General features: G+C 40.5%; 1 protein-coding gene across 1 annotated transcript; it reads right to left on the bottom strand.

Annotated features, from left to right (window-relative positions):
* Positions 1 to 22: 22 nt before the first annotated feature.
* On the bottom strand, positions 23 to 24,815 carry appl2 (adaptor protein, phosphotyrosine interaction, PH domain and leucine zipper containing 2). The gene is given in 22 exon segments (XM_034084941.2): positions 23 to 2,498; positions 3,016 to 3,063; positions 3,158 to 3,313; positions 4,754 to 4,790; positions 5,617 to 5,791; positions 5,962 to 6,014; positions 6,179 to 6,331; positions 7,472 to 7,566; positions 9,584 to 9,640; positions 9,871 to 9,913; positions 10,005 to 10,102; positions 10,104 to 10,194; positions 13,119 to 13,271; positions 13,525 to 13,607; positions 14,359 to 14,505; positions 14,880 to 14,938; positions 15,027 to 15,068; positions 15,353 to 15,440; positions 16,279 to 16,350; positions 17,526 to 17,585; positions 22,772 to 22,870; positions 24,672 to 24,815. Coding segments are annotated over 22 exon segments (1,995 nt in total). The 5' UTR covers positions 24,729 to 24,815; the 3' UTR covers positions 23 to 2,369.
* Between the last annotated feature and the right edge of the window lie 2,503 nt (positions 24,816 to 27,318).

Genomic DNA, 27,318 nt, shown 5'->3' with positions numbered 1-27,318 from the left:
TAAGCAGCACGGCAGTAACACGTTTAATGGGCTGCAGCAAGAAGAGGATTTATTTTATTGAATGGATGGTTTAGTTTAAAAAAACGTTATCATATTCATAAATCAGGAATAGGACAAGCTTGTGTAAGTCGAACAGGAAAGAAATTCTGAGGCTCTTGTGGACTGCAGGTTAGTTTGCAAAGCTTTAGTTTTATTAACGGTGTGATTGAAGCGTGTCAACCAGCACCTGAAGAAGAACAGGGCAAACATACTGGATGGATAAACTGTTCTTTAAAGCATCAGAAGACCTGCCAATACGCATCCAGGCAACAGGAAGAGAAATGGTTAACCTTAAAGCAAAGGTTTGACATTTAGGGAAACACGCTCATTATCTTTCTCGTGTAGTAAGATGGATACTGTGACCCTTTGACAACAACATTTTCATTAAGAGTACCACACCACCGTAATCATCAAATGTATTCACTTTTCAAGGACTCCCCGGTCCAATTATTTTCAAATTGAAGGACCCAATAGGAAATAGTCTGAGACGTGGTTCAAGGTTAATTACTGTTACATAATGAGAATGAGCAGGCTTCACAAAAGCTTCAGGCAAAGACCACAGAGAGAGGCTTGAATATATGAACATGTCTCCATTGTGCCGTGAGAGTGGTGTACTCTCTTGCCTTCACGAGAACAGCACTAAAGCGGGACACTTTCATTATACTTACAGTAAGAGTTTGAGGAGATAAATAAAAAAAACTTCAATTTCCATTATTGATCGGAATATGTTGTAACGCTCCATGTCTCTTCAAAAGCTTTTAACACCTGTTTTTAGTTTTTGTTATATCAATCTTTTCTTCTAACACCACATAGCAAATGTATCCATTCCCCAAATGTCAAACTATTCGGTAGATTACAATGAGTAGTGACAAAACACTCATCATTAATGGTTTCACCAGAAGAACAGAAGTCCTTGAGGAAATATCCACACGTATTCCTTGTTTAATATGTGATGACGCCAAGAAATCTGATGAAGGGTAAAAAACAAAGCAAGCAGACACTCACTGGTCAACACAATGTAACTTTCACGATCAACGTCAAGTCAGTGGTTATGACCCCGTCTGTATTACAGGTACAAAAACACTTGCATCGTTCAACACCACCACCCATTAATATCATAACAGCTCAAATTGGCTGAAATGGACTAAAACTGAACATGGATCCAAAGGGGACGGGTCGTCTGCCTTCCTTTAATCATCCTGTATTCAAACGTATAAGTACATTATACCCCACTGCCTACATGCGTCACCGTGACATTTATTTTAGTATTACAGCTCAGCGCTCAGTGTAGAGTTTTAATATTCTGCGACGGGACGGAGAGAGAACGCCATCATTTAATCATGCACCGCATCAGTCCTAGCATATTGACTCTGAAAGCTTTTAATGCAGCCGACTGATTTAACATCATATACTGTAGACACTCGCACGGCTCGTATTTACAAACGGCTTCAAGAAACCTAGCCCCACATACTAATTTGACTACATGTTATTTGGCTGCTTGAGGAGAACCTTGCATACAGATCATCTTAAGACTTGCTTTGTATAGGTAGTGGTTATAACAAAAAACATGACATTAATTCAGTTTAGTAGGAATGCTTAAGACCACCGTATGTGTAAGAGTGCATGAAGAACAAAGATGCTTAATGTAATCGCTCATGCCTCACATGCCCACACAGTTTTAATCATATGGAATTGACCAGTCATTGATTAAAGATTAAAGGAATTGACATTAATTAAACCATGTTTAAGTCCTTCGTTGTCTTAAAAGTCTAAGATCCTTCAAATGTCTTAATAAGTGCATTCTGTAGCCGTCAAGCATTACTAAACTGATATTAACTTTGGAAGTGCAATAACTTTTTTTGTACACGAACAAACAAAATAAACACAAAAATAGTTGCATAAGAGCATAACGTACAAGTTAACGTGTAAACAAAGCAAAGGAATGAACTCTCCAAACGACGTAAACCTAAGAATGAATGTAAACCTAAAACAAAGTCATTCACCACCTTCTGTTAGATGGCCAGAGATATTAGAAACACAATCGATACCTGTTGTTCCCTTTTTAGTACCACACATGGGTGTAAATACAACTCCAAATCCAAAGACTTGTGCTACAACAGAAAAGCAGATCTGATAGAGAACCCATCAGATCTGCTTTTTGTTCCTTCCAGGTCTTCTATGACAGAGGGCGAGTGGAAGTGACCGACACTCTCTATTATGGGTGTTAGAGTACCAGAGTTAGGGTTAGCTGGTCATGGCGTCACCTTCAAGGAGAAACTTCTCTCCGAGGCAAAGGATGGACCGTGGTGGTTCTTTGGTCCTGATGGGGACTAGGCTTCAGACTCCAGGTCTTCCTCCGCTCCGTTGGTCGTGTCGCCCGTCTCCGGCTCCAGCAGCAGGAACTTCCCGTCGTTGGTGAGAGGCATGTTCTTCAACAGCTGGGCCAGGGCGTCTGGGTCCTGAGAAAACAAACGCAACAGAATGCTTATTGCACCTGAGCGTGATTTTTGTTTTGTTTTTCAAATCCACAAGTCGTGACAATAAAACTTGTTATGATGAACTATGGAAAGTACAGTAGAAGTTGTTTTCTTATTTCTCTTCATAAATACCACTCTAATTTAGTGTTGTGAAACTATAAAACCTAAATAAATAATATAATAAATATGTGTTGATAGACCACATTTTGTACACAAATATGCAATAAAATGAGCTTCACAGGAGATAAAATAAGACAAATAAAAAGGCAGATGTAACTAGAGAACATTAAAAAGAAGAAAGGCCTCCAGAGATGTAAAACAGAACCAAATAAAATGATCACACACACATTTAAAGAGATGAGCAATACGTTTTCATTTTCTAACGCTTACTGCAGGGAGACTGTTCCAGAGTTACGGGTTGTTTAAAATATGACTTCCAACTTTAAACAGGCATCAATGAGGTAATGGAGAAATCAGCTGATTGTGTTATTGATGATACCTTCTTAGCTTCGGCAATGTCCTTCGCCAAACTTATGGTGTAACATATCTGTGAATAAAGACACAAACATCAACTTTAATACACATATTATATGCATCATTTCACCCTTCTTAAAACAGGGTAAAGCTTTATCAGTATCTACCTTCTCGCCCTCTGTGTTGCTCTCGAAGACGAAGGTGCTAAACGAAGGCTCCCCCTCCTCGTCTTCATCACTCCAGTCTCTGTCCTCCACCACGAAGCCCATCAGCCGGCCGTTCTCCTGGTGCGCCGCAAACTGAGTCACTTCCCCCAGCTGGAACTGAGAGAAGAGACGGGAGCGGAATACAGATTTAGAAACACGTGGTCGGAGTGGATTACAGGAGACATGGCTAGGGTTGCAAAGGATACAAAAATGGCCAAAGGAAGTTCATTTTGTAACATTGTGTACAGCTTCAGAATGAAATGTGTACCTGACTGCTTAAACAGTGAACCTCTCAGTGGGAAAATACGTATCAAAAAGCAATGCCAGGTCTAATGGGTTATTTTGACTTTACAAGTATGTCAATTTATTAAAATGGTGCCCATTCACTGCACGCGCTGGCACACTCTTCCATCACATGTGCAGACGGGTTTACAAGCATACACTCTTCCCTGCGAGGGATTAATAAAGTACGTCTTCTAAATAAGACTTCAGTGGAATTACCACCCTCTCTATTCACAGTGCATCCTCTCATCACATGTGCAGTCATCACAATACCCCCCCCCCCTGCAGCACTGAACCAAAGGACGACATGCTTTACGGAAAGTTTGGACTATATTGCTTGAGTTCATAGATTATACATTGTTTTTGCATACATTACATGTAAGTACATTATCTGAAGATCTCAACAGCAATGAATGAAAACACTCAATTATGTTATTATCCTTATAACATTACGTGTCACTTGTTAGACGCTTTTATCCAAAGCGACTTACATACTCAATACTGTGGGCAATCCCCACAGGAGCAATTTGGGGTGAAGTGTCTTGGCCAGGGACACAACGACATGCTGACTGCAGTGGGGTTTGAACTTGCTATCCCCTGATTCAAAGTCCAACACACTCTCCACTGAGCCACAGCCTACCATACTTCCGTTAACCAGCATATAGTCACCTAAGCTAAATGTCTAACAAGTCAAAGTGCGGCAAATCATTGAAAACAAATCAAGAGTCATGGTATAGTACGTGGTCTAAGTAGTATAGTAAAGTATACCTTAAAAAAGTCCTAACAAAGTAAATATATTGTAATAGTTCTATGCTTATAAATATGCATTATCTTAGTTTCCTAATGACCTCATTATTTCTTAATTTGAATACACATACCCCATATACCTGTTGTATGAAAATAATTCTCTAAATTAAACTGTCCACTCAAATTATAATTACTTACCCTGTCGAGTAACTTTTTGGTTAAAATCTTGGTATTAAATTATTTATTTGTGCCATTTCAAATTCCACGAGTTTCCATAAACTTCCGTGCACTTGACTTTAGACTGTACTGTATAAAGAAAGAAATCACTGACTGCAGTTCAGGGGCATTAGTGAGGCAAATGAATGAAATCTCCGTATGAGATTTGAAAAACAACTCTTTATTTCACCGTGGTCTCGTTAATTACGAAATATTATCGGAACTTTAGCAACCTTGACTAAATCTTCACGTCTGAACAAAGAAGAGAAAGGGCCCTTGATTAACACAGACTCAATCACTTTTCATACTCACACTGATTCTTGTAACCTGAGTCTGAGGGTCAATCAACCTATTGTGAAGACAAAGGAGACACTTGTGAATAATGAAGACAATGAAACAGCCTTGTCCTTGTTTCGTTTCAGCTCGAAACAATGCTTCCATGAGATGACGCTTCTTATCAATGGGAAAATACACCAAGGGTTATTATTATACAACAGCTTTATGACATGTAACTTGTTGCAGACATCTCTGTGTTTGTTTCGCATCCACTAAAGTTGTTTGTCGTAGATATTTGTGATTGTTTGTGCTGTAGAATGTTCTTGCTCCAAGGTCTTTGTTGTTCAGGCAGTGATTTACGGGACATCACATTTTCCTCTGCCGCCTGCTAGTAATGACGAGATGTGTACACAACCAGCTGTAGTGACAACGCCGGGCTTTTACAAAACAATTTCCTGTGCAGCACGACACAACTTTAAAACTGGAAATACGTTTCAGATGCTTTGTTTTCAAATTGATGTTGCTTTTTGTGTTGTGCAGTGTAGGAGGCTGTTCTATTTAATATAGCTGTGACCAAGTTCCAAACAAGAGTGCAACAGTTCCCAACCAAAAAAAGAAATATAACTTGTAGCAGAAAAGATTGTGAGGCTGTGTGGCAGATGGAAGATTAAAGAGTACTATTGGGTTTTCAACAGAGAAAAAGGACCAAAAGATTGCTGAGAAAACACAAACAGCATTTTAAATACCTATCACTTTTATTTCTACCTTCAGTACAGGACTATCAATTTTATTTTCCACCTGCAGAAAAGGTTTTATTTTCTTTGGAAGTAAACTTCTGAAAGGTTTGTCCAAATCTCTGGTATTCATGTACAACTTGACAAATATGCAGTACACGGTACCTGAGGCTGCTGCTGGTGACCATGAGATGTGACTCTGTGGTCCTGAAGATGTTGTGAATGGCTCTGGCGGCCAGAACCTGCCTCATGGCCTCGTAGATCACCTCCTGATTGTTCCCGCAGCGCACCGCCATCGAACCCTGGAAGCGCACGGCGAACACCTGCTGCAGGAGGGAGTCTGCGGAAAACATACAATCATCACAAACAGGTCAGCAGCATAAAACAATCGCGTCAGCAACAGAAGCGTTGGTTCAGGTATGAAGGTAAGGGACATAAACAGGCACACAACGAGGTCAAGCCAGGCTTTGCAGAAGCATTTTGTTGCATTCAGATGAGGGAAATGGTTACCGTCGCTTTCTGTAGAACAGTCATCGTCCGTTTCTCCAAACGGATTTGTGCGTCTGCCAGGAAGGGAGCACACACACACGGAAAAAAAGCATTTAAACCTCTGCATCGAGCCATTACGAACATTTTTGCTTCCTGGAAATGAAATAATAGACTTTCAGGAAATGATCCACCAGCAGCTGTAATCACTCCTGCTCTGCTCTCACTAACATGCACCCACCTCCCCCCCCCTCTGTTCTGGTCCAGGAACTCGGAGGCTGGCAGCATGATGTCAAACTGGATGGGGGTCCCGGGGGCGATCAGGTCTTCTGCTTCCGGAGCAGCCTCCGTCTTCTGGGAACCACCGGTGATATGGACCCCTCCTGGCTTCGCTCTGTAGGGAGAAACAGCGGATCAGTTATTTGGAAAAAACTGAATAAACAAAACACCGAAAACTCAACTTCAAAAGAACAGTTTCATAAACCAATAATGCTTTCAGAGTTCAGATGCTTTAGGATTTCTTTTAACAATTGGCACAACTTCGACATGTTGATACATTCAAAGCCTAACGGCGGCGGCGGTGGTGGCGAAGTCGATAGGGGGTTGGCTTGGCAACTGGAAGGTCACCAGTTCAAGTCCCGGCAAGACCAAGTGCTACCGAGGTGTCCTTGAGCAAGGCACCGTTCCCTACACTGCTCCCCGGGCGCCGTTCAAAATGGCAGCACACTCCTCCTAACACAGGATGGGTCAAATGCAGAGAAACCATTTCCCCACGAGGGATTAATAAAAGTCCATCTTTGAGGCGGCAGTGGCTCAGTCTGTAGGGACTTGGTCATGGAACTGAAGAGTTGCCGGTTCACGTCCCGATCGGACTAAAAAAAGATGGAGTGAGCTGGAGAGGTGCCAGTTCACCTCCAACGCCACTGCCGAGGTGCCCTTGAGCATTTATCTAGGTTTAAAATTGAACAACTATCCAACCTCGAAACTGCTCCCTTGGCGCCGGGTACCTGGCAGCCTCTCCTATGTGGTTGTGTGAGTGCATGTATATCCTCAACACAACAGAGTGGGGAAATAAATGTCCCTGTAAGGGATTAATAAAGTGTATAAAGTCTTCTTCTTCTTCTTCTAACCTGACAAGCCTAGTTACCGTTGCCAAGCTATAATTGCTCATTCGCAGCGTGGAGAACATTTAAGCGGTATGCAACTTAGCAGAAAGTGACAAGATGCATAATGTCGGTTCACCTCAGTTATCATAGGCGGACATTTTGTTCCTTCCCTACTGAGGGAAAATGTAATCACATTCTCAATCTCTTTTGACACCGTGAACAATTTACATGTAAAGATATTGCGTTTTGCACTGACACAAATATAAACATTTGAGATACATACTGACATAAAGATCCAATAAGAAATGCAAAAAGCAAGTCGCATACAAATCAAAAACCCAGTTCAGCGCAGTTTAAAAGCCACCTTTAAATAACTTAATTATAAACTCCAGAAGAGGATGCCGGTTGGAAAGTTAGACGAGCCTGACCTGTCGGGGTTGGCCTCGCCCTCCGGTCTCTTCTCAAAGCTGGTGATGGGGGTGACCGCCTGGATGGCACTCTTGTTCAGTCGAATGGCCACAGCCTAAAAACAAACAAGAAATTGGCTTATTTATCAAATCAGAGCAGTATTAAGTGCCTAAAAGGTTAAAACCATCACAAAATGTTAACCGTTCTCTTATCTCCCCCATACTCTCTACATGATCTCTGTGTACAATGATTTACTAGCAATAACAAATACAGTATATCCTGTGTTGTAATTTTGGGAGAAGAACCTTAAATAAATAGTAAATAACCTGAACCTGAAGTTTGAATACATTAAGTTCATTTTTAACTAATGCTTTAAATTTCAAAAAACAAGAAAAAACCCAGTGATATATTGAGGTGCAAGTTTGCTCTCTGCATATCGTGGTTTTAATCTAATTAGAGGCAACAAGAAGAATGCGCAATTATCTTTTCAACAAAGCAATTAACAGAGTTCAGAAAGAGAATATCTGAGACGAGGAGGAAGAACACAGATCATTAAGTATATATTTGTATGCAAATGAGGATGAGTCTATGCAGTTTTGCACAAACACCCACATCAGGGGGCCATCTCCGCACTGACAACTTTCACAACAACAAAACAAGGTGTCTGAAAACATTCTTGATTTGTTGTTTTGTGCACAACATTTACTTCCCAGCTTTTGTCTGATTTCTGTAGCACCTAGAAATCAGACCACAGCTCTATAGAGATTTGAAATCCCCCACGAAAGGAACAAAACATTAACAGTAGCTTTAATAGCGCGTACAGATACACAACTGGTTCCTACACATCTTGAGATGACAAGCGTGTCATTTGCGGTTTTGCTCCACTAGTAACACAACAGGATGATTAGTATCTGAAATCTGTAATCATCACTTACTCTATGGTAAACAACCTAGGGATTATCATGAAGGGAAAATACAAAAACTGAGATATTTCAGACACAGCGACAGTCTGAGTAAACATTTTCACAGAGCCAACCCCCCTGCAAACAGGCAAGATGCTTTGCTTCAAAAGCAGTTAAGGCAACAACAGCTGTGAGAGCAGAGAGGGAGGGGGTCCATGAGACAACACTGGAACAATACCATTACAGTATATGTTATGCCTCTGAAACAGAGAAGAACAACAAATAGATTTTCTCCACAAGATCAAATCAAAACCGTATACTTTCTGAAATGCTTTCAAAAAATATGAAATGTCCACAAAAACTCAAATTCTCCCCGTTTGGGCATCCTTACTGTTAGCGTACTTCTGACAGTCCAAACACAGCTAAGCCAGTACAGATTAATAAAAGCATACGGACATCATCGCCACAGATTCAGATGAACACCTCAGGCCGTCCCATTGCACACGTTCAGTTTGTGTTCCTTCCCTCAGGATACACCTACGAAGCATCAGAGCTCGGTGCAAACACCTCATATACCAGTTTTACACCCCAAGGTGGTACAAATACTGAACAGCGAGCACACACAAATAATGTATAAGCACTTTCAATAACTCACAGATTGAATGCTTATTGTAGATGTAATTTATAGTTGTTGTTTCTAATTTGTTCTTATTAAGGGATGAAGGAGCAAGGGCAGATGCATTTTCTATGTTCATTTAATTAATTTCTTATTTTAACAGTTATTTACCTGTATATCATTTTCATTTAAATTGAATCTTTAATTTATTAATCTTGTGTGAATCTGTACCGTCATGTTTTTCAATCTCACTCTGTGGCCGCTTAAACTCCTGACTTTCCCCGGGGGGATTAGTATCTCTCATCTCAACTTAAACTTATATTATAACTTAGTACTTGTTTTAGCATATTGTTGTGTTGTTTGTTTATTATAACTTAGTACTTTTTTAACGCATGTAAGATATGCAACACTAAGCCGTCTGTGGCTCTTTCCTGCTGTAACGCTGCACATTTCCCCTCTGTGGGACTAATAAAGGTTTTCTGATTCTTAAACTTTACAATGAAGTTTATTTTGAATCCACCAATATATTACCAACTAAAGTTAGGATGTTGTAGGTTTAGTTGGTTCCTTTTTAAACTTGCAGTGTGTGTGGGGTGTGTGTGTGTGTGTGTTACCTCTGGGTTGTCAGTCAGGTAGATCTGTCTGGAAATGTTGTTCACGGTGCAAATCCACTAAAAAGAAACAAAGAGATCATTAGGGCTTCCTCTGAACCAGACTGACACCAGCTGTGACAGGCCAGTCCGATGTGGCAAAGCACAAAAGGAAATATGACGCAGATAGGTCCTGACAGCTCCTCCAGTACAATATGACAGATACTTGAACCAGCAGATGTCTTTTGAATGGAGATATAAAACAACAAGGAAGATCACACAGCTTTTTAAATGGCATCTTTCAAACTTACTTCTTCATATTCCCGTTTGCTCTCAGCTTGTAGAATCATTGACCTGCAGGCAGTGATGAAAAGGGAGAGAATTAAACATCCAGCATCTCATTCACGTTACTCTTATTGTTGGACATGTGGAAAAGTGTCCCTACGTTTTTCCTGAGGGGGAGGTGATCTGAAAGCAGTAGCGTCTGTCCTCACACTCTACAGCCATGACGGAGCTGTTGTCCAGGTCCAGCACCATGCCCCCCTGCCACCGCCCCCCGCGGCTGGCACATCAGGTTCCCTCCCTGGGTGAAGAAGTACAGTCGGTCCCAGGCTGTGGTCACGAGGCCGGTTTTACTGGAGCACGGAAAAGCAGGGGGAGAAAGAGTGGATAATAGTCGGCACAAATATGACATTTCTAAAGGTTTATTGGTGGAATAATAGAACGTTCTATAAGTGACGAGGGCTTCATAAAGGAGTAAGAATGGCAGGGATTTAAGGATCTGGCTTAAAAATGAGTTCAAAATAAAGATATGCAAGAAGTAGATTCTAATTCTTCCTCCTTAAAAAGTTTTGTTAACGTTTTTAAAACTAAAACAAACAAACATTTCACCAGAACTAGGAAAAATATAAAATTTATAAATAATAATGGTGATTTCGTTTGTACAAAAAAAACTGCTCCAGGTCATTATGATATACGTGTAGTCCAGGGGTGTCAAACTCAATTTCATCGCGGGCCACATCAGCATTATGGTTGCACTCAAAGGGCCGGTTGTAACGTTAAGACTATATCAAAATACATATATAAATATACAAAATAATGTATTATATTATTGCCTCTGCATTGGATTATCATCGGATAGGGTAATAACTTCATAATTAACTACGTCTGAAAGCAGAAGTCTAGGGCTAATAATTGCAAGTCTTTTCAGTGCGTATGTCCCAAAATGATTTAAAAAGAAAAGCCAAATTCTGAAGAAAAAATAAATAGAAGTGACATTTTGAAATAAAAATCTAATTCTGAGAAAAAGGAATTCTATGAAAAAATGCATATTTTGAAGAAAAAAAGGCAAATTCTGAGAAAAAAGTCGTATTTGAGATGCATTGTGGGACATGTAGTTTATGGGCAACGTGCTTCTGCAGCATGTAACCGTATAATAAACATATTATATTCTTTGCAAGCTCTTGTGGGGCCACATAAAATGAAGTCGCGGGCCGAATGTGGCCCCCGGGCCTTGAGTTTGACACCCCTGGTGTAGTCAATCCACACAGCGGCGTGCGTTGAAGCTTCCAATGCGTCTGCCCATTCACTTTGAATGGGGTGACGTCACTTTTAGCCGAACTGCATCGTGGGAAGCGACGCGGAGCGTTGCTGGCGTGGCTCGCTGCAAAAGTTGAGCAATGTTCAACTTTTGACGCCTCGGCAGAGGCGTCAGCCAATCGAATCATATGCCAGTACAAGCTCTAGCCAATCAAACCGCTGCTTGTGTGTCAGGGGCGGGAGATTCATGTGATTGGTTGTTGGTCGAGTGTCAGACACGCCCGCCGGCAAGCGTCAACGCACGCCGCTGTGTTGACGGGCCGTCTTTAAAATATAAAGACAATATTATGTTATGTTCTTTTTTGTAAGATATATGTTTCTGCAATAGTACAATTTATAATAAAAGGTATTTGGTATTGCTTGGGAATTTATATGTCACAACCAATTGAGCTGAAGAAAAGAATCAGCTTAGAAACCAATACTTTAGTTTTGTCCTTTTTCCTCACACTTGGAAACATGTATTCTCCTTCACATGTATTTTTTGTGAAGGTGAACAGCTGTTTTGTTTTGGTTGAATTTGCTTTGGCTATCACTTTCTGTGCATAAACAACAAAGTAGACTACAATGGCCTTTAACTCTGACTCACCAAAACAAAGAGACACTTGCATGACTCATTGAAATGGCCTTCGTCTTCTACATCCTGTTAGAAAAATATTTGCAGATACACTTCCTTTGATTCATATCACAGTGAAGGGCTCATGCTGCTGTGGGTGACGCAGACCCTTAATATTGAGAAATATAGAGAAATAAATGTTCTGTGGACTCAGCTTTTGACAAGCGTTCAAAAGGCTCCTGGCGGTGTGTGTCATTAAACAGAATGACATTCTGCGGAAACCTTTTCCCTGGTGTCACAGACATTTGTCAAACACTTTGGATGTATATGAGCGAGAGACAGAGTTTGACAGCTCTGACATTTCACTAAATCACATCGCTGCAGTTCCACCTCCCGGAGCCATTACGGACGTTCCTTTCTCATACATCCACTCAGCAAAAGGCTGACAGCGCACACTGTCAACATGTTGCCTGACCCGACGTGTCGGCTGTGACTGACTTATGTTTACTGCAGTCATATTTATCATTTTTTGTTTGATTATTTCTAACTTCAAGGTGAAGTCAGCAAATCAAATACACTTTTTAGTTGAATACAGTGAAACATCTCACAGATAGATATCCATTCTGTGTGTGAACTGAGAAGACATACAGTATGTCATTAATACACAGCCCTGGCTCTGACAATTGCAAATCAAGAAATAGAGGTTCAAATATAAACACACTTTCTCCAGAATCGCTGACTGCACTTTTAAAGGGCCCATTAACTTGCAAATGTGTTGCTTCATATTATTATTGTCATGTGCCTCTACTGTCACATGTTTACATGATGTAATGTTCAAAAAGCTCTTTATTGTTCTCATACTGCCTGTACTGCAGCACCTCTTTTCACCCTCCGTCTGAAACCAGAGCCCAGTCTGCTCTGATTGGTTAGCTGGCCGGCTTTGTAATGATCAACCGCTTAGAGATGTCCCGCTCCCTTAGCCTATCATGTACAAATTGTTGTAACGCTATCCATGGAAGCATGAGTCATGTTCCGGAAGTAAACAAAAGAGTCCAATTGAGGCGTTTCAGGCAGGGGGGAGTGTGTGGGAGAGAAACTCCCTCTGGAGGGAAATTGGTATTTTAGCCTTTGCAGACCACATGCACAGAAACCTATACTGCAGGAAAGGAAAACGGGCCCCTTTAATATATCCACTGTATACTGATTGCACGATCTATTGTGCCAGACTTAATCATCTACCAAGTCATTGAATTGTCACATGTTTAAAATGGTACACATCCAAAGCATGTTTCTCAGACTTTTTCCTACCAAGACACACATTTACATTGTGACCAAAAAAGAACGCTAAGTGAATATGAGGTGTCCTCAGATTTAAGATAGCGCCATGATGAGGGCAATGAATCTTACTTTCTAATGTTGAGATAGCCGGCCTTCTGGATGAGCGTGCGATTGACAGGCTCGGTGTCCATGTCTGGCATATAGACCGTGTCCTCCACAGACAGAAGCTCCCTGTGCGCCGCACGCATGCCCTCCGCCTCCGAGTCCAGCTGGGCCTGGATACTAATGGCCGACAAAGTATCAATACAAGCATTTCCATCAGAACATTTAGAAGTTTCTTTTAAACAAACTCGATGCTTAACATTATTAAGTGTTATTCTGCAAAACCATGCCTAAAAAGGGTGATGAGTGTTGCAGAAGTTCAGAGTATAACTATTAGGATTATACACAACTATTCACACACTGTTGATACTAAAGCTTTGGTTCATCACATTACTGTACACAGGAACATGGTTGTTAATGAGATAGACTTTACTTTTGAGTCATGTTGGACACAGAGGAGAGGAAGTTGTCCATCTTCTTTGACACCAGCTCAATGCCTTTCTTGAAGAAGCGGATCTGCGTGATGAGATAATAATGAGCTACTCATCTTGAATTACTTAAAGGTCCCATGTTGTGCCATTTCTACTGATCATAATTCCATTGTTGAGGTCTACTAAAATAGATTTACATTGTTCAATGTTCCAAACTGACATTGGTTTCTCATACAGCATCTCTGTACTGTATAGTATGTGTATTCACTCTCTGTCCTACTCTGTTCTGTGTTAGAGTTGTACTCGCTACAGGGTGTACTTTGAGGGTTTGTGACTCTGCAGACCGTTTACATGCATGCAAAGCTACATAACACACAAGGGGACGGGTAATAACCAGAAAAGCATGACATGGGACCTTTAAACATTTACAATTCGATTAGTATGCAATAGAAATGTAGAGAGACAGATTGCATGTGGTCACATGAAGGGTTGCAACTAACAGTATTGTAATTGAAAGATAATCTGCCATTCATTTTCTAGATTAATTGTTTTGACTATAAAATGCGAAATAGTGAACGAAAATATTGTATAAACAAAGATATTTCGTCTGATATCAAATATGAAACAATAAAGCTACTGAAAAGCCTGAAACAGAAAAAGTAGATAATCTATTTTTTTCCGTAAAAAGAATAACATACTTATTCCCCCCGTGGTTTATATATTGCACGCTAACAATTGTTCTTGATTAACTTAATCAGTTCCAAAGAGGAGATGTATACCCAAGGACTTTGAATACTGATATGCTAATGTGTGTTGACCCAGATCGTGGGCAGTACCTGTGCCTGTGTGTAGCCTAGCATTGGTTCCAGCATAGCGACTCTCTTGCGATACTGCAGGGCGTTGAGGGCGCAGTAATACTGCAGCGAGGCCGAGTGCTGCTTCCTCCGGGTGTAGGCCACCTCCTTCACCAAGTCTGACTTCACCTGTCCGGGAAGGAGAGGATAAGCATGCAAATGTGTATATAAACTCACTATCAAACTCTGCACACACACTCATACATATGCAAACACTTTTCCTCGTCTCACACACATACAAATAAGCAACAAAGATGCATTATCTTGTACGTCCAAGAGGACATGCTGACACATTCAACGGGAGACAATAACAGGACTGTTATCTGAGCAGCCATTATAGTGCATGGTGTTGTAATACTCTTACTAAAACACTGCAGTGTGGCTGGAGAGGAATATTTGAATGAAAGCAAAGCACTGCCACAGCATTAATGCACCGTATGGCCTTCTGAAGTTCAATGAGAAAAAGCTTTTTCAAGAGAGGAAGCACTTCACAGTCACTCTACCTTCTCATTCTCCTTCTTCTTGGGCAATCGGCTATATTTGACCATCGCTGCCTCGTGCTCTGCAGGAGAGTAGAGAAGGGACACGAGGATCAAAAAGTAACTGGTCAGTGTTATTGGTTTCTTAAGTAGGTCAGGATGTGTACTCACCATCAGTGGCGATGCTAAATATTTCCTTCAGCGTGCTTATCTCTGCAACATTCAGAGCAAAGGACGTTTTGTTAGAATATATAAAAATAACAATGAAGCAAATAAAATAAATGATACATCTAGCTATACATCTGCAATGACCAGATAAGTTATCGCTCATAACGTGACAATGATGGGGTCTTGTGGTTTAGTGGTAAAGGCGCCGACCATTAACTTTTTTGTCTGTTATTCCATCTCCCCTTTTTTCATCTCTTGACAGTTGATGGCAGGCATGACAAATAAATAAAATATGAAAAGTGTTCTGTCTTTTGTGCGTGTGGCCTTGCCTGTAAGGTCTTTCTCTCGAAACTGGATCAAAGGGAAAACCATGCTGTCGGCCATCTGGTGGGCGAGCTCCGAGTGGAGGGAGTTCAGCTGGATGACAAAATGTATGGACAAATGCATAAACAGAAAATTTTCTCTCCGCAAACATCTTGAGGGATTTCAATTAATTTCAATATGAATAGTGATATTTGCTCCCGGTTGTTCCTGCAGCAAGCTGAGAAGTCATATTTTAAATGGGTGCATAACTGCAGACAATGACTCTGCTAAATCATAACAAGCCCATATTGGGGAACAGTACATTTCCTGAAGAGAATAATAAAACCTGCTGTTAACTCTAGCATTGGAAACATGAACACGCATCGCACACACCAGCAAACCTGCGATAATTCTCTTTGCTAATCAACAAGCTGCACTCCAGCGTCTAACAGGAGGACATGCAGGTTAATCTGAGTTTAGCCAATGCTAAAGGCTAAATGCTAAATGCCTGATTGACATTGTGACATAAGTGTTCTTCTGAAATCAGGAGGTAAAGGTCAAGCACACAATATACCTGTGTCCTCTAAACAAACAGCATGCGTGTACGTGTGGATTGCCGTGTTCTAAATCCTGTTGAGTGCCGAGTGAGCATGCCTGTGGACCCCCGTGTCTGACAGAAACAGGCCCATCTGTTTTATCTATATTCCTGAGCTTACACACACCCCTTCATCCATCAATCTATTCCCCCACTGCTGTCCATTCATGCGGCGCAGTATCCACCTCAGCTCTTTTCTTTAAGGTCATTTTTACCAGCATGCTCTGGGAGCACAGGTGTAATCTCCATTGTTACATCATAAAATAACCAACTACTAACCGAGCATTCATAGCTCTCTGCTGCTGTGAGCACATGCATATAAATACACAGCCATAAAACAACAAAACTGAAACTCACCTCTCCTACAGTTTTGGCGAAGCTCTTCAGTGTGAGCACTACCTCTTCATCACCTTTCCCAAGGGCAAAATTCTAGAGGAAAGAAGGAGGAAACAGTTTATACCATGAAACTGCATTATATAGCGCAGATTTAGCAAACAGTGCTCCTAATTAAGCCAAATAGGCTACTAGGGTTTACGATCAGTTTTTAGGTGAGTTGTACTGAGGAACAAGTATCACAGCACCGACGGGTGAAGAATAGTGTTTTGGTAACACGGGGTGTTCAGGTAACACTTAAAGACTTTGTTATGGAACGCAAAGCAGAGTAGGGGGCTAGTACACCCTCCTGAGGGTCCGATTGTGGATGTCATGCGAGCATAACATGGTGAAAACAATCAGTCTAAATTAACAATCGGAACGGAAATGTTCCGATTTCCAAAGGGAGGTTCTGTGAATAAATAAAAAATTAAGAACCGAAATAATTGAACTATTCATATCTTAGACTGCACTGTAACTTTTATCTTTTAATGTTTATTTTATTAGCTTTTCTTTTTAATGACTGATTTTAAATGCCATTTTCTTAATGTCTTTCATTTTTCTTTTAATGTTTCTTTTATCTTTTACTGTTTTTAAATGCCTTTGTCTGAATGTCTTTCATTTTTGTAAAGCACCTTGAATTGCCTGGTGCTGAAAGGTGCTATATAAATAAACTTGCCTTGCCTTGCCTTGCCTTGCCTTACTAAACCCTATGCTAATCCATCAATCCACACCACAACCCAGATTCGTTTATCCATATATGCGACTGATGCACATACTTGTATTTGTCATTATTATTTAATGGAGCTGCTCCGTCAACTTCAACAAATACACTATGTTTGAGTTCATGCTGGATGCATTATTTAGAACCCATAATACATAACTAACAGAGAGGCACTTCTACTTCAAGGTTTTTTCATGCACAGATCATGCAAAGACTAGGTGTGGCAGACACATGCAAACTCACATGGAGAGAAAGATCAAATTACATATATACTATTATTGGGTGGTTAAACAAATATAACATTATTTTTTGTCATTTATGCGCTTATTTCTTCTGGATAATGGTGGCTGGCCAGTCTAAAATTCCTGAAATATTCTCATGCACAATTACATTTACAACAATTACACATCATTCAGTCTTAAGAGACTGCAGTAGTAAAATAAACCTGGAACAATGACCCCCTGTCTCCATTGAAAAGTATACTCTTGATTATAATAACAATACTCACTTTCTTCTCATAATCAATGAGCTGCCTTGAGAGCTGCTCTGTGGCCAGTCCCATCTCACTCTGTAAAGGGCAAATAAAGGGAAAACATTTTTAAAACTGACAAGATTTCTTTAAGCCCTTTAAGGAAAATAAATTGTCAACAGGTGAGCCAGGGTTGAAAATAAAAATCCCTTTAAAAAGCACAAGGGTCACATAAATGCCAGCTTTACAGACGGGGAGCCATTATTGGTTCAGAGAAGGTATTACATCATGTTAGAAGTTGTGTCTGTTTACTGTGAAAAGAATGAAGCATTTATTGTGACTGCGTTTTGTTCAATGAGGCATCATTGTCTAAGTGACAGTCTGTTACTCTACACTCGTCGACAGAGCGAGCGGAGCGCATTTTCGCGAGCGGAGCACATTTTCTCATCCGCCTCACGGAGCGTGGAAAGTGAGGGGCAGGGCTGCCTCTCTTCCGTCGGCGTGGATAGGAGGTTTACCTGTGCTGTTGTGGGGAGGTTTTTCCCGGGAAGTCGCGGATAGACGGAGCGGCTGCACGTTGTTGTTTGGGCCCCCTTTTTCCACCTGCCCAGTTGTGCTGTGGCAGGGACCTGCTTCCACTTGTCGTGTGCTGCTGTCCTGGCTGAGATGTTACCCCGGGGGGCGTAACGGAGAGACCGGAGCGGCTTCGCGTTCGGGCTGCGGCCTGCTTTACACCTGCTGTAGCGGAGGCCTGTATCCACCTGCTCCACCTGTCGTGCTCTACGGTGCCGAGGACGTTTTACCACGGGGATATCGCTGAGAGACCGGAGCGCCTCTACGCCTCGAGCTGGTCCTGCTTCGCCTATCCTGCTGTACTGAGGAGGTTCTGCACCGGGGATATCGCGAGGAGAACGGAGCGCCTCCACATTTCGGGCCTGCTTGCACGCCTATCCGGATGCTCTGCTGGTCTGGGAAAATGGCCCATATCGGGATTCTGCTGTGCCTGTTAACTGTTTTGGACTATGAGAAGATCTATTCTGAGAAGACTACTGGATTCAGGTCTGTTCTGCCATCTGCAGTGGGCATCCCCTGCAAAGGTTCGGATGTGTTGCTCAAACAATTACCGGTTACCTTGTCACAGTCAATCTGCTCGACAAAATATGTTTGTCTTTTTTATTTTCCTGCGATGATGGTTCTTCAGGACTGCTTCTTAAGCTCTAATCACACTCTCGCAGACTTTTCCGGTGTTTCTAAATTAGATGACAATGTATGTGTGTCATTTAAGAGGAAAAGATGCCTGTTTTTTTTTTTGTTATTACTGTCAGGAAATGTACAACCTAACCCTGGTCCGCCCAGTAGTAATAGTCAGATCGCTACTCCTGCTGATTTTAAAGCTAAGTCTGAGTTGGGTTTCATCCACTTGAATGTGCGCAGTCTGTTAGGTAAACTAGATTTTTTCCGTATCTGGGCAAAATCGACTGACGCTGACGTCATTGTCTTATCTGAAACATGGCTAAATAAATCTATTTTGGCCTCTGACATTGCCTTAAATGGTTTTAATGTGTATCGTACCGACCGGCCTAATAAAGGTGGTGGCGTTGCAATTTATGTTAAGAATAAGTTCAGTGTAACCACATTAGTTTCCAAATCGATCAGTAAGCAATTTGAATTTTTAGCCTTAAATATAGAAGTGGCAAAGGGTCAACAGGTCATGGTGGTGGGCTGCTACAGACCCCCCTCAGCTGTCAAAGACTCCTTGTCTTCACTAGCAAATCTTTTATCACAACTCGACTACAAGGAAATGGTGCTACTTGGAGATTTTAACTGGGACTGGTTAACTGCAGTGTCAGAGGATTTTAAAAACCTTTGTATCTCATTGAATGTTACTCAGATTGTGGACAGTCCTACTCGCCCAAATATTAAGTCCCCTAATAAATCCTCCCTAATTGATCTCATTTTAACTAATGTTCCCCATAAATATTCTTCTGTGGGAGTATTTGCAAATGATCTGAGCGATCACTGTGTTGTAGCCACAATTAGGGACACTAAGGTCCAAAAGGTTAAACCTCGCATTATCATCAAGAGAGACATAAAACATTTTGTGGAGCAGGGTTTTGTTCATGATCTGTTTGATTTTGATTGGGGTAAAATCGATCTGTGTGCTGATGTAGAAACCGCATGGTCTTATTTTTATCTTGGTTTTATGGAGATCATTGATAGACATGCACCCCTGCGTAAATTTAGAGTAAAGGGACGAGACAATCCTTGGTTTTCTGCTGAGCTGTCTAGTCTCCTTCATGAGAGAAACAAGGCCTGGGCAAAGGCTAGGAAATCAGGCTCAGAGATAGAATGGCTGCGTTTTAGGCAGCTAAGGAATAGCTTCACTTCAAATGTCAAAAGTCGAAGTACTATTTGTCAGTTACCACAGAAAACCTAAATAATCCTAGGAAATTTTGGAAAGCAATAAAATCGATATCAACCGGTGAGATCCGTAATGAGCTACCTCCGTGCATTACCACAGCATCTGGCCCTATATCGGACAGGGCCACTATGCTAAATTGCTTTAATGAGCATTTTGTGTCCTGTGGTTCTCTATTTGATTCTGTGACTAACTCTGCTTCTGTAAACACCACAGTCTGTGACTCTGAACAACGTGGTCTGGAAAACCCTTTCAGTTTTACCCCTTTTACTGTTGATGTTGTTCATGAAGCCTTATCTAAGCTAGATCCTAAGAAACCGGCTGGCCCGGACAACTTAGAACCTTTCTTTTTAAAGATAGCTGCAGACTTTATAGCTCCACCTCTTACCTCTCTTTTTAACCTCTCCCTCAGCACAAATACAATTCCAAAAGTATGGAAGTCTGCTTATGTCTTGCCTTTACTGAAAGAAGGGGAGGCAACTATTTTAAATAACTATAGGCCAATCTCTAAATTGTCAGTTCTGGCTAAGGTTATTGAACGCCTAGTGAGTGAACAGGTAAAGGTGTTTTTATGTACAAATGACATCCTGTCTAAACATCAGTCAGGCTTCAGAAAGAAACACAGCACCATCACTGCCACAATGAAAGTGGTAAATGACATTACGAGTATTTTAGATAATATGCAGCTCTGTTTATTGACCTTTCCAAAGCGTTTGACACCGTTGATCATCTCATCTTAAAGCAGAGGCTACTCAGTATTGGCCTATCCAGCCTTGCAGTGGGGTGGTTTGTGAACTACCTCTCTGAAAGGTCCCAATGTGTTCATTTTGATGGGCTCTCTTCTGAGTGGTTAAACATTTCTAATGGTGTACCACAAGGTTCTGTTTTAGGACCACTTTTATTCTCCATATAAATTAACAGCGTAGGTGATAATGTGGATGAAGCTACTTTACATTTGTATGCGGATGATACTGTGATGTATTGTGCAGGTCCCACCATTAAGGAGGCTGTTGTTAAATTACAGGCTGTTTTTAACATTATTCAGACTCAGTTCTCTGAATTAAAGCTTCTTTTAAATGTGGATAAAACCAAGGTAATGCTCTTCTCTAAAGCAAAAAAGACACCAGAGCCTGTTTTAGATATTGTAACTATGCAAGGAACAAAACTTTAAGTTATTACCTGTTACAAATACCTTGGTATCTGGCTTGATGATTGTCTCTCTTTTAAACTTCATGTCAATAACCTGCTTAAAAAGCTGAGGGTTAGGCTAGGGTTCTTTTTCAGAAACAAGTCCTGTTTCTCGCTTGAGGCCAGGAAAAGGCTAGTCACTGTGACCTTTTTACCTGTGCTGGACTATGGGGATCTGGTCTATATGAATGCACCTGCCAATTGCCTGGTCAAGTTAGATGCTGCGTATCACAGTGCACTGAGATTTGTGACAAACTGTAAAGCATTAACCCATCACTGTACCCTGTATGCAAGGGCTGGTTTGCTTTCACTAACTGTACGGAGGCTCAGTCACTGGTACATTTTTATATACAAAGCCATGCTAGGGAAACTTCCATCTTATATCTGCTCCCTGATCTCACGGAGAATTGTAAGTGGCTACTGCCTGAGATCGAATGCTGTGGTTTTATTAAATGTGCCAACTGCTAGGACTGTCTTAGGGAAGACAGCTTTTAGAAGCGCAGCTCCTCTGTCTTGGAATAGTCTGCAAATTAAATGGAAACTGAACAATCTGGTGCCACTAAATATTTTTAAAGCTCGGTTGGATGCTAATCAATCAGAAGCTATTGGTACCTGTTTATATGGATAATTTTGTAAATGATGCTGTATGATGTCCTTTTGTTGTTCTGTTTATGCTTTTATGTTTCATGTGGAACTACTTGAACAGGTCTCCCTTGGAAAAGAGGGATTTTATCTGTATAAATAAAGGTTTGAAATGAAATGAAATGAAGTGAGCTCAAAACTATCTGCAACCTAACAGCACAATAATATTACTTACTGCACATTACACTGAAAGTGTGCAAATGTCCTATTTCCTGGTCAAAGCAACAACACTTAAATTGTAATGTTTCTCAGGACGTTTTATTCTTCAGTTTGCATGCAGCTGCATATATAATCCTAGTTTGGCATTGGTGTATTCCGAAGCAGCATCTTCCCCTCAGTGTAAACCATACAATGCTCTACTGTAGTTTTATAATGCTAACTATTAACCTCAAATGCTCTTCAGCCAAGCAAATACATGTTATGACTCCCGTTAAGAAAAAACAACATACACCCGCCCAATTGTATTATGTCACAAATTATGTTTGAACATGTGTGGTTGTTTAACCAACCCAAACACAGTTAAGGAAACGGAGTCTGTGTATCTGTGTATAGATAGATAGACTGGGGGGGATGAAACCCTCTTCAATGGTCACACATGCAGAGCACACAGCACACAGTGACATTTGGCCTCTGCATTTAACCCATCCTAGTACCAGGAGTCTAGTACTAGGAGCAGTGGGCAGCTATTGTACAGCGCCCGGGGGGCAATGGGGGTGAGGGGGGTTGCCCGGTGCCTTGCTCAAGGGCACCACGGCAGGGCTCAGGAGGTGAACTGGGACCTCTCCAAGTAGCAGTCCACACTGCATATTTAGGTCTGTTCTGGGACTTGAACAGCTCCCAGTCCAAGCCCCTACTGTGTGTGTGTGTGTGTGTGTGTGTGTGTGTGTGTGTGTGTGTGTGTGTGTGTGTGTGTGTGTGTGTGTGTGTGTGTGTGTGTGTGTGTGTGTGTGTGTGTGTGTGTGTGTGTGTGTGTGTGTGTGTGTGTGTGTGTGTGTGTGTGTGTGTGTGTGTGTGTGTGTGTGTGTGTGTGTAGTACCTGCGCTCCATACACACGCTGCATGGACTGCAGCAGCTGGTTGGTGTAGTCAGTAAGCATCCCAGCATCTTCCTCAAACACGCTGAGCAAGGAGCGAGTCTGTGGAACAAAACATTCATACACTCTTTGGGTAAATATGACAACAGGTTGAACAGACGAGTGGTTAGTTAAATTAATTATTAAAAGGATGCTATGTACAAATACAATCTGGTGTTTATATGAGGCTTTAGCAGCCTGATTTTAAAAAGTCTTCTTCCTGATATAAAACATTTTAGAACAAACTTGAGTTGGAGGGATAACACAAATGTATTAGTTATTTTGGGTAAGAAGAATTTGTTTAAAACTTTCTCCTACAAATCAAATATCTTTGGGCTTTGGGACTATTTTCACAAAAGGAAAGCAACTTGAAGTTGTCCTCTAGGGCTCTAGAAAATTGAGCATTTTTCCAATATTTAAAAAACGATTAATCAATTAACTGAATATTTAGGAAAGTAATCAGCAGATTAATCAAAAATTAAGATAAATGTCAGTTGCAGCCCTAACCGTAAATCATACTGAGGTGTGAAGTCGCATTATGCCAACAACTCATTATTCAAATGAGTTTAAGCATCTGTTAAAACCACAAAATGATAATCAAAATGTGTTTATTACATCAGGACAATTCAGGCTGAGCTGGGCATATTGAAATTGAGTCAAGTGTTACTTTTTATATTTTCGAAGTGTACTTAACAAGTAGTACTTAAGTACCTTAATTAAAAAACACAACTTGAGTTTTGGTGGAAACACAAACAATAGATGTATACAATATTTCTGGTGGTGGAAAGAGGGCTGAGGGAAGTAGCTGCAGTATGCAGAGGCTTATGAAAGTGAAGCTTCCAAGTCAAACTAAACATAATTTAATTTATGCAAACTGAGAAAATCCTGTCTGGGTGTAGTTTTATATCCAAACAGGTGCAGCAAGGCAGGGCAGATACAGCTGAGAGGAAGCACACCCATGGCTAAAGTCTGTTTACAGTTTACTCCACCTGACTTTTGCCACAAAAAGATAGTGAACAATTTCACACCAACAACAGATTACCTGGAACATTGACAACTTTGGCTGTGTTTACATTTAATGTAGCAATGACACCAGGCCTATTTCTTGTAGGAATTGAAAAAACGTGAAGAAGGAAATAACCCTTCAGCATGGGTTGCACTTAAGCATCAAACAGGGTAGCACTATTTGAGAAGGAATGATGCAAAAGACAGCATTTATTACGGGCTACATTAGATGTGCATTAAAGCAAGGACTGTTCTGGATTTAATGGATTGTAACTTTGAAATTGCACCCTAGACTTTTGGGCTTTAAACAACATATGCTATTTACCACTGAGAGCCACCACTGCTGCCCTGTTGCAGGCTATTGACTAATTCTAGTGCAGTCCGATAATGGAAACCCCTCCCACATCCTGTAAATCAGGCCCAGTTCGGCTCCACTACAGGGTCTAGCCCCAAAATCCAACCTCATACGACATCGGAAAAATAAAAGTATTGCAATAGAGGGATTCTGGTTCAGCTATGGCCCATACATCTAACATATTGAGGTGTGTAAATGCACAACATCATATCGTAGAGAAGAGCACTGGGACGAGCGGTAGCTTTGTAAACACAACAAAGACACATACACACCGATCATATAGATTAGCAGTATAAACTAGAACTTTGTTTAGAGCAGGAAGGCGACTGTGAGAGGATTACATTTCAACAACAAAGTGTCAATTAGGAGCTGTCATCGACCAGTGGAAAGAGGCTACGCCGGAAACATGATATTGTTTGGGCTAGAAAGCTAGCTTCATTGTTCGTTACGTCTTGTCGTGTGACAGTCGTGTCTTTAAACGTGATAATACCCACACAGGCCTACCTGAGGACTGTCTTGCAAAGCGTCCTCCAGGAGCAGTTTGTGATGTACGGCCGGCATCTTGTTAGCGGTCGAAGAAAAGGTACGGGAGCTTGAATTATTTAGAGTGGACTCAGTTTCCCAGAGAGCACTGCGCGGGGGAGTGGAAGACGTTGGAGGCGGCCCTAGTCTCATCCACACAGCCGTTGAGAGCAACTAGTGAGAAATAGTTTAAAACAGTGAACTTTGATTAGTGTATGCTTGTATTGTTTTATATTTGACTTACTTATTTTTCTTACCATGTGATCTGTTTTATAGCAGAGCTTCATAGTAGTTGTTTACGTAAAATATAACGGAGTTGTAGGTTAACGTTTTTACAATTTCAGTATCAACAGGGACCTCTTGTGGACATTTGAAGAATTGCAATATGTAATACTGCCTTGAAAAAACTCTACAAAATAACTGAATGCACAACATCACAACAATACAATACTATTTCAAGGTAAAATATATCTTAAGTTAATGGTTGACCAAAGGTTTAAAAGAGTGGGAACTCTCTATTCCTACAGTGGTGGAAAGACTGTGAAACTACATATCTTTACTGATGTGTTAACTAAAATGATACTCTGCTATTACATTTCCAATCTAAACACTCCATTGCAAGTCAAAATGTAAATTGAATATAATAAATATCAGCAGTAACATTTACTTATAGTGTAAATAGTAAAATTGCAGACATTTCGTTATATTTTTTATATATTATATTGTTATATTTGTAATACTGATAATAGATTTTAATATACAGTTGAAAAGTCTAGAGTAAATTATACAGTGCGAGCACACATATAAAAATCATTTTAAAATGTTGACTAATACAAGCATTAAGTATATCAAATGGGTATTCTCGAGTACTGTATAGTCCAATTAAGTGAGATGTGTCTGCAAATTAATTTAATCAAATCTTTAATGATAGAAAAATGACATATTGTCACTTGAGAATGAGACTCTTTCAAAAGATAAGCCTATTGTGTAGATTATTATGCATCTTGATAACTTTTCTCAACAAAAGGTTGAATAATAATGTTGTTATTTTAACAATGAGCAATGGATTTATCAAAAACCTCTTGTCTTGATTTGTCCATTGAAGGCAGAGCACGTAATGTACTGAATAAACTGAAAGCTACTGGCTCTCTAATTATGTCACCCTTCCTGCAGAGGCTGCTCACATCCGGGGGAAAAATCCCTTCCTTGACTGATCCCTTGCTGGATGATAAAATAAGCAGTTTCCTCTCGAAATGTCAAATATTCTGACAGACTGTGTTTTTAAATGTCATGCCTCCTCTTTTACGTTCATGTCATTTCATCTAATTCGTACCTGCCACCATAAAGAGTGCCCTGTAAGAACCCATGGTTACATTCACCTCCAATGCTCCAATGCTACATAACTTTGATGAGCAAAGCTTATCTTATCATAGTCGCTACTCCAATACAAATGTGGTTATGTGTTCTACTGATTATGAAAATGTAATCCAATTAAATGAAAAAATCTCAGAACTGAACTATATAACTTCATTGGTTTCCCATGTTATATGGTCTATTATGAGAACAACAATAGCCTGTTGTCAGGGACATAACTTTGAAGTTGTCTAATTTATTTGACTTGATCCAAGACATTTTAGGTTTATTTGACTTTTTAGGATTGTCATGTCTTGTTGTTATGTGTCTCAATAATAGGCAAGCCGTGACAAGCATTGTCCCTGATCATCAAGCTCCTAGGCAGCCTGAGCAGGAGAACATTCTTTCCTCCCCAATGGGCTTGTGTTTTTTAATTGGGTAAGTTCTGGCTCTAATTTAGATAAGCCCTGTCAGTACTGACTTATAATTAATTGTGTGCTGGCTCGGCTAAGTCTGGCCTATAAAAAGATATGATTAACATCAGTGGAACTAACTCTGAAACAAAACAGGGATTCAGCTGACCAGGGAAACACACTTTCAAAGAATTGTTAGGGTGAACATCTTGTGACTGGGACAGTACTGAACATTATGTAAGTCAATTACTGTAGGCCTAACGACAACAAGTAGAAACATGTTGTTGTTAAAGACTGAATGTGGAACTCATAGTAAAGTCATCAAAGTTTGTAGGATTCATCCTGTGGGGTAACTTCTGTGCTTATCCATCCACTTGAAATATGCCAACATTTATTTGTTACAGTTGTTTACATTCTGCTCATTGTGCCTTGCACACAACCTCTGGTAAAATAGTAATATTTAGGTTTTGTTTTCTGTACAAATTAAACATAACGTGACAGATAATGTGTGATATGTGCTTTAGAGGAGCTGGTGGGCAGGGCTTTATTGGGCATGTATCCCCCTGTTTCCCGTCTTTGTGCTAAACTAAGCTAACTGACATACTGTTGCATTAGGCTTATTAATCTACTCATTCAACTCTCTGCCAGAAAGTTAATAAGTGTCCCTTAAGGTAGGTTAAACTATGGAAGCCTGTTTGCGCCACAGGAAAAACATTGTTTAAATCCTGTAAGTCATTATAATGACTTAGTTATCTCATTATATTGACTTACTATCTCTTTATATTGACTTAATATCTCATTATAATGACTTAGTTATCTCATTATATTGACTTAATATCTCATTATATTGACTTAGTTATCTC

The sequence above is a fragment of the Pseudochaenichthys georgianus genome, chromosome 6 (genome assembly GCF_902827115.2).
Source record: "Pseudochaenichthys georgianus chromosome 6, fPseGeo1.2, whole genome shotgun sequence".
NCBI classification, from domain to species: domain Eukaryota; kingdom Metazoa; phylum Chordata; class Actinopteri; order Perciformes; family Channichthyidae; genus Pseudochaenichthys; species Pseudochaenichthys georgianus.
Note: the sequence above shows the minus strand (reverse complement) of the source record. Positions and strands in the feature narration are given on the sequence as shown.